Source organism: Chironomus tepperi, unplaced genomic scaffold, assembly GCF_022539635.2.
Source record: "Chironomus tepperi strain 1889 unplaced genomic scaffold, CSIRO-AGI_Ctep_v1 contig_235, whole genome shotgun sequence".
NCBI classification, from domain to species: domain Eukaryota; kingdom Metazoa; phylum Arthropoda; class Insecta; order Diptera; family Chironomidae; genus Chironomus; species Chironomus tepperi.
In genome coordinates, this window is record NW_027226357.1 from 87,573 (window position 1) to 98,971 (window position 11,399).

At 36.3% G+C, this 11,399-nt stretch overlaps 1 protein-coding gene across 1 annotated transcript; it reads right to left on the reverse strand.

Annotated features, from left to right (window-relative positions):
* Window positions 1–1,457: 1,457 nt before the first annotated feature.
* On the reverse strand, window positions 1,458–6,969 carry LOC139091178 (uncharacterized). Its single transcript, XM_070641122.1, has 8 exons — window positions 6,866–6,969; window positions 6,419–6,542; window positions 6,260–6,333; window positions 5,941–6,194; window positions 4,013–4,025; window positions 3,814–3,937; window positions 2,141–2,214; window positions 1,458–2,027 (listed from the first exon to the last, which is right to left on the reverse strand). The coding sequence occupies exons 1-8, from the start codon at window positions 6,868–6,870 to the stop codon at window positions 1,766–1,768; spliced, it is 930 nt and encodes a 309-aa protein (XP_070497223.1). The 5' UTR covers window positions 6,871–6,969; the 3' UTR covers window positions 1,458–1,765.
* Window positions 6,970–11,399: the final 4,430 nt, after the last annotated feature.

Genomic DNA, 11,399 nt, shown 5'->3' on the forward strand with positions numbered 1-11,399 from the left:
GTGTGATAGGGATTATTGGTGGTAAACATTGATTTTCCACAAATAGAACAGAGACATGAGAGGTTCAAAGCCATAAATTACAGCCAATTCCAAGTCAATGAGTCAGTCACAATGCTAAATTTCATACAATTTAATACTTTATTAAACGGAATGTGATAAGCATAAAGTCACTACAAAAGAGTTCATCATGATAATTCAGAATCAAAACCATTAAATGCTTAATTAAGGTCAGTGTCACATTCATTGTTAGTTCCGCTAAAGTTATTCATCCAATGCATGCTAAGATCACTAACCTTTACGGATACAAAAGCCTTCTCAGTTTCAATCTACCGAATGAGACATTTATAATTAAAATCAAGAGATATCCCCTGTGTATCAACAGTGTCGGTATATATCATGATACTTAATGAAAAAATATATCACCATCAGCAAAAAAAAAAAAAATGAAAGTTTTTCCTTTCTGATTCTGCACTTGAGAAATTAATTTTGAGGATGAGTGTAGGAATGTGAATGAAAAATGGTGCTGGATGAATAGATACAAATAAATTTATACGAGCGGTAGATGAGAGATGTGCTTTTTGGGTAAGGGGGATGATGGAGATGTGGTGTGATATGTGGATGGGTTGGGGTTGGGGATATGCTTTTGATTCCTAAGAGTTGCCAATTGTGCCTGAGTACTTTATCTATGTGGTCTACACTGATTATCTACTCTCAACACCTTTCTCTTGTCCTCTCTATTGAATACCGTAGAAATTGGATGGATAGGGTGTCACTAGGCACACCCTACTTACCCATGGATAGTGTGAGTGTTTCGTGTGACCCTAGATACCTCCAACTAGTCTTAAAGACTGCATCAATCGAGAATTATTCCAAATATAATGGAATTGTTATGATTTACTCTAGATCAATAGCCCTGAGTCCTACCTCTATCCTGAAGACCCTACCTAAGCCTTATCCTTAACCCTACTCTGAGCACCTTCCTACTGAGTCCTACCCTTATCTCCTTTCTGATCTGTCTTAATTATATTGCTTTATATTCCACCTTAAGCTCAGGAACTTAGTCTATAGCCCAGAACAATCCATCTCAATATCCAATACCATCCATCCCATCAACCCAACAGCAACCAACCCCCTGGATCAATGATATGGAACTTAAATAGATGAGGATGATAATGTGCACGTCACTATTCTATTAATAATGATTAATCATGATTTGTCATGGCACCAATAAAAATAACTTCAAGTTCCTAAGATCTTTTGCTGACATAATAATTAGTGACAGAGAAAATGAGACTTTAATAATGAATATACCTCAGGAATTAAAGCTTTATGGACAGAGTTTTAAAACTGCACGTAATGACGACAATTAAAATGCTGAAAACTTTTTTACTAAGATGAAGATTTGTGCTTAATGAAATTATGAGAGTAAGTGAGGGAGTGAATGATGACTACTTGGATTATTTAAATGAATTTCTCACAGTTTGAGGTTAGGAATTAAAATTTAATATGCTATAACTTACAAACTATTTAATTATTAGACTCTCTGGTTGTGGTTTTTGGTTCTTGCCACTTTTTTGCATAATTCACAATGATTTTGGACAGCCATTGACTAAGCTACAAACTAAAATCCTTAAAAAACTTTTTGAAGTGAGGAAAATCTTAGTTCTAAAAATTCAAATTTTAAAAAACCGTTAAAAATTATTTTGCGCTTAAATTTATGGCACTGAATGAGTTTCGTACTCAAAACTATCTTAAATTAGCATCTTTAAAATCCTCCCACAGGCGGAACATTTGCTGCATACTTTCCAATGTAATTGCCAGGTGGATTGTAGTTGCAAACCACAAAAACTTGTCCTTTTGCATTCTTCTTAACGCCAATTCCTAATTCCTTACATTCCTTCCACACAACTTGTGTAAAATGTCCAGTTCCTGTTGTTCTCGGTTCCATTCCAAATTTATGCTGCTTTATTTCATCATACCACGAGTCAACTGGATCTTTACCATCTACAACGTGATTCGGGTCGGTGCTGTAATTGAATATTCATAATTAATGACTTTTGAGCTTTTAAGGTAGTTTTTGCACTTCCTTCTTTCTTCTATGTACATTTTTTGCTATGTAATTGAAAATATTAAAGGATACCTGAAAAAGTAGTAGATGTTCTCGCCGTATTTGTCTTGATTGCGATGCTGCATAACTGACTTGCTTGCTAGATGCTAAGGAAGACAATAAATGGAATTAAATTATGAGAATTAATAAGAAATGCATGAGTAGGAATAATAATAGGGAAATTGGAAGTATTTGGAGGAGGAAGCATATGAGGTTGAAGGTAATTGGAGTCAAATTCAATTGACTGACTTTATGCTATGAGAATACATGAGATAGAGTCAGATATTCAAGGATGGACAATAGACACCTGTGTGACGCGGCACCATGAACCGTATCCCGTGTTCAGTTCCGATCGAGGCTTATCACGAAGGGAGGTAAGACCAGGGGTGGGCAATCTGTGTGCTGCGACACAATAGTGCAGTGGTGGCCAACCTAAGTGATTCCAAATTTGACAGAAAATGCCATGAGCCCGATTACGTGTGCGAATTTGGTCGTGACTTATCACTTAGGTGTACCTTAAAAACCAAAAGGTTGGTCGCCACTGCAATAGTGTGTGGCCAAATTGTTATGGAGATGCCATGAACCGTATGCCGTTTAGGGTTTCAGATGAGTCATGCCATCAAGCTGTGCCACAAGAATTAATAGGTTGCCCAACACTGATTCAGTTTGCAAAACCACAATATAAAATTCCCATACCAACGAAATATACACAACCATGTACATATCCACATTAGCTCACAAATCACTTCAAATTTCATGCATAATCGCATTAAATTCGCTTTAAAAACAAAAAACAGCACACAAAATTTATTTCCCACAGATAAACAATTGTACGAAAATTATTGACATCACTGATCCTAATCATCGTAATTAAGTCGATCAAAAAAGTGCAGCTGATTATTTTGATGATACAAGCATGCTTCACGCTTATCAGATATTTATTAAGTTCCGCTGATAAGGCCTTACAATGATTCTATTGTTATTGTAAATTCCGATTAATATTTCTCGATTATGATGACTATTTTTAGGGTGGGTCTGATGCAGTTGTGGGCAATCTTTTAGTTTGAATGGCACAACATGAAGGTTAGTCTCGATCGAAACCTCACAGGACAAACGGTTCTGGGATTTTCATTACACTTTGGTAATGCAGTGGTGAGCAACCTTTAATTTTGTTAGGTTCAGCTTGATGATGAGCCTCGACCAAAACCCTACACGTCGTACGGTTCTGGAATTGTCATATAAATTTGCTTACATCTTAGTGTTAGTCATGACCAAAATCGCACACTCTTGTAATTTTCAATTAAATTTGGCTTCAGACAGGTTGCCCACAACTGCACTATTGTGTCGTGGAACACAGGTTGCCCACCACTGATCTAACTTGGTTGCAAGCCTCTACTGAAACCTTACACGGCATACAGTTCTGGAATTTTCATACAAAATTTTGGCTGCTATCTTAAGTGGGCCGCGATACACAGGTTGCCCATCACTGATCAAACTTGGTGATAAGCCTCTACTGAAACCAAAATCGGACACGACATGCGTCTCTTGGTATTTTCAATGAAAATTGTAGGTTGTCCACCACTGAATTATTGTGTCGCAGCACAAAGGTTGCCCACCCCTGCTCTAATGCCTTCATTTGTGAGAACAATCAGCACATCTAACCGCAACACAACCACAAACACGACATTCAGAACATTGTTACTTACTTCAGCCCATTCTTGTGCATAACTACATAATTCCTTGCTGAGTTTCAATGGTGTTACTTTGTGTTTACTTCTATATTCATTGTGTGCCTTTAAACATTGTATTTGAAATTCACTCACGTTAGAACTTTATGTATGAAAATTAATTCAAATTAATTATTTTAAATTCATTTTTCTTGTATTTTTTTATCATGTTATTTACCCCATTTCTTGTGCTAATTTAATTTAATTTAATTACTTTATGGTTCTCACTAATGAAAATTTTTTTAATTCTGTGCTGTACAAATCGCACTTTACAATTCGCTAATTGACGAACGACTAACCGCACAGTCTATGTCGTCTTTGCATTTTATTCGTATGGGAAACAAAAATTGTACATTTTTTTTTTTTTGATAAGAGAAATGTTTTTTAATAAAATTCGAGAGAGACGTCATGGATATGGATGACACATACTCAATTGTGAGCATTTTGAGTAAGATAAATTTTATGTTGTCACTGACTTTTTGATTCATTTGAACTAAGGGAATTTATTTGAATTGGGGGTTCATTTGAGAAGACAATTTAATGACAATTATTGGAATTCCAGTTCTTTTGATTGATAATAGATTGATTTATATGGAAATTATAGGAATGTAATACAATTTTAATAATTTAGTGAAATGGAGAGTTGCTTAAGCCCGAGCGACACAAATGAAGAAGGCTTCGCTACGGAGCTTTTAAAGCTTTGTCATGGAGCTTTAAAGCTTCGTCATTGAGCTTTTAAGGCTTTGTCACGTAGCTTTTCAATAGAAAAATTTTCAAGGTTCCAACTAAAAGTGTATTCTGGAAGAGTTTTGGGGATCAACCTCCTAGAAATATCTTGATACGTCCTTGGCTTTACCAAAAAGTGTCTTAAAGCTCCGTCAAAGCTTCTTCTTAAACACCAAATAAATGTTGCTTTTAATTTCAGCCATGCTAAATTGCAGCCATATGCACCCTGCATCTAAATGGTATCCGTGCCATTAGGATGTCTCATTGAGGTGGCTTCCATTTGGTGTTAATACCACAGCTTAATTGAAGCTTTAAAGCTCCTTAGTGCACCTCATGTGACAACCATATGGCTTACGTTTGTCCTGGTTCCCATGTAAAGGCAGCTTCCATTTGGTTTTAATAAAAGAGCTCAATAGGCACCTAAATGGCATCTAATAGATGGTAAGAGATCGCGCTGTAGGTCCAAGAATTCATGAAAGAAGCTTCTCGACAGAGATAATGTCACAATTGGAATTGGTAATTGGCAAGCGGTAGCCAGCGATAGACCCAGCCTTAGAGCCAGCTTCAGGTGCCGACTGAGGGAGGCCATGGATCACACTTGATCTGTACGGCCAGCGAAGTAAGTAAGTAAGGCACCTAAAAGCTCCTTTTCAAACCCATCTTCATCTGTGTCGCTCGGTCCCATTCCTTTTAACTTGAAAATGCGCTTCCACTAATCACTTCCACCAAAAAGTCGCTCTTATCGATTCTCAAAAGACATCAACAATGATATCAAAAATAAAATATTGGGATGGGGCTGAAGATAACAGAAAAAACTATGACATTAATACAAATTCACGATAATTATTACGATGACAATAAAAGATAGATTTCATTAACTTGAACAAGAATTTGTTGGCGGAACTTTATCAATCGAGTTATTTCTCATTTTGTGTAATTGAACGATAAGTTTTAAAAATATAAAAAATTACAACGGAACTCCCTGGAACAGGGGTGGGCAACCTGTGTGATGCGGCACATAAAATTGTTTTGAATCGCCACGAATCGTAGCTGTCTGTGTGGGATTAAAATCGAGGCTTAGGTGTGCCGCGACACACAGGTTGAACACCACTGCCCTAGTAGACTAATTAGTGTGAATATCTGATAAGTCGGAACTTTATATGTGTAATCATAGACTAAAGTTATAACAATTTAATATTTAATTACATGATGTGATGCACTGGTGTGATTTAATAGCTTGAAGCTCAATCTGACAGGCACTTGAGTTAGGAACGTCAGGAAATATTGAAAAAATCAGCTAAATTATGCAAAATCCTTTATTCAGCCAATCCAACAAATTTTTAAATGTTACAAAAAATTTCAAAATTTCAACTGTTCATCCCCTGAAGCCCCCAACAGGTGGGACACTACGTGCATACCTCCCAGTATAATTTCCAGGTGGATTGTAGTTACAGACTACGAAAATCTGACCTCTATTGTTCTTCGCAACACCCACACCCAATTGCTTGCTATCCTTCCACACAACTTGAGTAAAGTGTCCAGTTGCTAGAGATCTTGGTTCTCTGCCAAATGTATGTTGACGTATTTCATTATACCAGCAGTCGACAGCAGCTTTACCGCTAACAGAACTCATGCTATTGGAATATTTCGTGATTTTTTAGCATAAAATGTGGAATTTTTTTGAATATTTTTTAATTACCCAAAAGAACAGAAAATATTTTCCCCATAAACTCTTTGTGTACGATGTTGCATGACTCCTCGACTTGCATTGTTCTAGAAACAGTTTGAAATTGCTAATGAGGTTCTTGGGATGGTGAATCCACTGGGATAAGAGTAATTGATACACAAAAATACTCACATTGGCCCATTGCTGTGCATAGTCGCACATTTCTTTGTTTAGGGTCAGTGGAGGAACTCCATGCTTGGCTCTATAGTCGTTATGTGCTTGTAAGCACTGTTGTTGGAATGTTGGTGTGTTAAGGCTGGAAAAATTGGAATGAAGAGTAATTTAAGGTACGATTGGTCAAAAATGAGTTATGACTAGTTAATAGCAAGTTGCCCGAGAGAATTAGCTGCGATTAGTCGACCTTATGTCTAGAGCTGTCTTCAAACATTTCCTTGGGCCCTCGTGTGCCCCAGCCAAGGAAGTAAGTAAAATAAGTATGTCTAGTAATAAACTCGAAATTTATAGAACTTGCCATAGAATGTCAAGTTTGTAACTAAACATCCAGTCGACTATTCTCAGCCTGTTCCACTTGAGGCTCCATGTCTAGTTATAGACTTAAGGAATAAGCTTAAATCTAACCTCATTTTTAATTTTATAGAATTTCAACTTTTTTAACAATTTTTCTAAAAAATGCACTCGTTCTTCACAACTCGACAATTGGCAAGCTACTGACTTCATTGTCCATGCTGTCCTTTTATTATACTAGAGTAAAAAGTCGATAAGAGCGCCATTAATCATGTCATGTGAGATTTGGAAGAACAAAGTTATATTTTTTATTAATTCCAAGTTTCACTTATCTTAAGCAGTTAATCGTATATTAAGAATAAGCAGTTACACATAAAATCCAGGAATAAAGTACAACATAGTTATACAGCTATGTCAGTTAGTTACAAAAATTCAATTATGAAATTAATGCAATACAAAATTTAAAAGAATGTAAAAATTCACCAACTTCTTGCATCCACAAATATTTACTATTCGTTCCTGCAAATTAAAATACTTTCTACGTCCATTCATTTTATGCTAACATCAGCAAATCATCACATTTACTTCATACAGAAAAAAAGAAGAGGAAGAAAAACTTGAAAAAGTTCATACTTGAATGTACTTCAGAACATTGTGGTGTCCCGAGTGACACAAATGAGGAAGGTTTGTCATGGCAGCTTTTGACTCCTTTAAGGCAGCTTTAAGGGTAGCGGCTCCGTTATGACAGTTTTAAGGCTGCGTTTACGTCAGCTTTAAGCTCAGTTACATAAGGCTGCGTTTACGTCAGCTTTAAGACTTCTTTATGGCAGCTTTAAGGCTCCATTTACGACAGATTTAAGGCTCCGTTTATGGCAGCTTTAAGGCTCCGTTTACGGCAGCTTTAAGGCTCCGTTTACGGCAGCTTTAAGGCTCCGTTTACGGCAGCTTTAAGGCTCAATTAAGACAGCTTTAAGGTTCCAATAGGGCAGCTTTAAGGCTTCATTAAGGCAGCTTTAAGGCTTCGTCAAGTAACTTTTAGACAGTATTGCATTTGTTATTGGAAATTGGCAAGCAAAAGCCAGCATTAAAGCCAGTTCCAGGCTTCACCGGAAGAAGCTCATGGATCACAGGCACGGCAGTTGGTTCCAGAACCTTTCCTCATTTTGTTTCGCTCGGGATTCTCAATCTCTGGTCAACATTTCTATATTTTATTAAACAAATGGAAGTAAATTGTAAAAACAAAAGAAAGAGTAGGAAGACAAAGTTCCTTTGAAGGAACTTTAAGAAAATTGAATTAAATTTCATTTTTGTGGAAGACGATGTGGCATCAAGAGGAAGAAAATGTTTAAGGAAATGATTTTTTCAGTTCATTCACTTAAATTTTTCTTCTTAGCTTAAGAAAATAGAAGCAGCACTGAATGGAACAGTTGGAAAATTCTCGGTAATTTCTCATGTATGTTCTCGGAAATTGGGGCATTTTTCAATGGTTTTTTTGGAAGGTTGTGCAAGCTTGAAAAAGATGTAGAATCATTGTAAGTTTATGAACTTGTAATTTATGTGTGTAGGCTTGAGGATATTACTGATGATAATTCAATTTTATTAATAGATTTGAGGGTTCAATTTGGATATTTTTATGTTGTTGTCTATTCTGTGAGCTATTTTGTTGTGACTTATGACTATTAGGTCAGTTTGGGGGTGAGTTTTGAGTACTAACTGGTTAATCTGATCTGCAAATCTAACATTTTGTTTGAGTTCTTAAAAGGTATCCAGCCGTACTGCAATGGCTTTGAATAAATCATCCCTGAACGGCAAAATGGGTCATATTGACACTTATTGCCTCTTAGTCGGAGCTACAAATCGGATGCAAAACTGAATCGAAACCGTTAATACGGGAACTTTCCGGAAGGATGCATGTTAGCGAACATGTCATGCTGCTTAGGATCCATACTACAGTACTGTAATGGCAATTAACTTAAATAAATCATGTGGCTAAAGAGATCATCTTAATCGTAAATAGGCTCCAAGTCGGAGCATGGTTCCAGTAAGTAAGTAACTAAGTTATCTCCAAAATTAGATCCTTTCCATATTTTCTAAAAGCACAAATGACTTAATCGATCTCAAATCCGATCCAAGACCGCTGTGAGTCTGACACCTAGTTAGATTCACGTCAGCCTGGTGTCGAATCTTGAATCGACTAATCGACTTGTGTTATACGGATTCTACCTTCATTAGGTCATCAATATACCCTAAATTTGCATATTAAATTTTGTAAATTAATCAATTCTGACTCGTAAATTACTTAAATGGCAGGAACACGGCGTAGAAATGCCTTAAAAATATTACTTTGACATGTAACTGAATGTCACCAAGTCACGTAGACCTGATGATAATTTTTCGTATTTTCTGCATCTCTTACCTTTCAGGCTTCTTAATTCCGATCACATCATCAAGTTCCTCTTAATTTATGACCTCCCTATTGCAAGTCTCAATCTCACTAAGTACAAAAGAATCTTATTCCTTTAACAAATTAATCAAAAAATCTCATACTATGAATCGCAAAAAAATATTCTCATATTCTCGTTCCTCGTGCATTACTACAGCATAAAATTGTGTGTAACTGAATTATTATCATGTCTTGAAAATTTGTCTCCAGCACATGATGGGTAACAAGAACATGAAATAAAAATATTTCCTTGTCTCTTACCAGACATAATTCAATTTTCTCATCATCTCGGCTGCTTCATTCGCTGTTTTTATGCTTACTTGCTGCTTTTTCTTATTTCCTTTTTTTGTCTTGTTTAAGGCAGACTGACGTTGTTTTGCTCGTTGGATTGAAAAAAGAGACATTTTAGAAGCCTAATTTTAGGTAAACAGCAGCTGGAGTTTGGTTGGGGTTGGGGTGGACTGTGATGTGATTTTTGGTGTTTAAGGAATATGTTCTTTACTTTTTTTGGATTGTTTAGTGGATGTTGATTGACATGCTGTATGAGAGCATGCAAATTTGATGGATATTTGTAAGGATGACATCCATAATGAGTCAAAAGGCCATTAAAGTGATTTGTTGAAGGCACATACCGAATATTGCAGATTTTACACTTGATAGCCGTGGGTTCGATTCCTTACATTGTTATTCAAGCTTGATCAGCATCCATTAAGTGTCAAAACCGTCAAAAAAGTATGTAAATGTTCTCTTAAATACCAAATTTTCCACATCAGCAGAGCATTAATTTCACCAAAAAATCCAGCCATAAAGCATTCATTTAAAATCGCTTCGAGACAACCTTCCATGAATATCTAAAACCTTGACTTTCAAGTGTAATTTCGTAATAGCCTAACTCAAAAAAATGTTCTTTTATATCGTGTCACCCACGCTGGCAACAATCATGCTCAACTTTTACTTTCACGAAAAACAAGCAAAAAATTATGACAAAAAACAAGCTGAGGAACAAGGAGAAGAAAAATGTATTAAGATTTTCACTGGAAGTAAGCTGATTTATCACACGACCTTAACTGCTGCACACACGAGCAATTCACAATGAATATAAATCTCTCTTGTGATTCCCATTGTCATAAAAATGGCACATCAGAACATCATGATCAGACAATATGGGGGGGTTGTTGGTAGGTGATGTTTAGCTTGTCAAGACCAGGATGAGGTAAAACAGAAAGGAATTCATGAAATTTGATGAAAATCTGACTAAGGTATGGCTTTTTTGGTCATATTCTGAAGTATAGTGTTCCAAAGAAGTCCCCAGAGCATTTAGGTTGACCTTGGAAGCACCTCCTACCTACCTTACCCTTGAATACGACCCTGTAATGAACTTAAGACTGTTCTAAAGTTAGATTCTATCGAAAATCAGGATGAAAGGCACCTCTGGCCTGGTTAGGAGAGCATTCGTAGATACTTACCTCAACAAGTCACAAAGTCACTTCCACATCAATTTTTAGCACGTCCTGTAGGTCAAATTGCCTTATTGCAGTACTATATTCCATATATTCAACCCAATGGTTCTCAAACTGTTTAGATAGACACACAGTTAACTTAGTGTCGTGGTGACACAGTTGTATGTTGCAGGGTATGGTTTGAGAAGTCTTGTTATAGGGTTTGGACTAGCATTGTATATAGACTACCCCAGGCATACCCCAGAAAATATCAGATAAAAATCGAGTAGACTTTGCGCTCTGTGCTACCTTATGTTAAGCGCATGGCTTACCCAAGGATGAAATCAACCCTAAGATATAGTCTAAACTGTCCAAATCCACATCCAGAACAATATAGACATCACTTCCAAACGACCCCCAGCGAGCGAAAAAAAAATTTCAGTCAGACGCCACACTTTCCTTTCATAATGATGTTATGTATGCCTTTGTGTCGTGGAACAAATGAGGTGGCTAATATTTTTCTTTCTTCTTTTTTTGTTCCATCCATGCCTTTTCATTCCACTCCTTAAAAATAGATCTATTTGTATTCTCATCCATTACAAACTTTTGTTCTTCTATTATTCACATTCGCGTTCTATGTCTTCACATTCTTTATGCTTCTTGACTCATTCATACAAAAAACATAATTTTCAGCAACATCATAAAAATGAAAATGGAAATGGATATAATTTTGTTACTGTGTATGTTTTGAGTTGTTTACATTTTA

What these genes read in the sequence shown, in the direction of transcription:
- LOC139091178 (XM_070641122.1), bottom strand. An exon ending in ATGCACAGCAATGGGCCAAT is followed by an intron (nt 6,334 to 6,418) that starts GTGAGTATTTTT and finishes AACTGTTTCTAG; the next exon opens with AACAATGCAAGTCGAGGAGT. An exon ending in AATATTTTCTGTTCTTTTGG is followed by an intron (nt 6,195 to 6,259) that starts GTAATTAAAAAA and finishes ATATTCCAATAG; the next exon opens with CATGAGTTCTGTTAGCGGTA.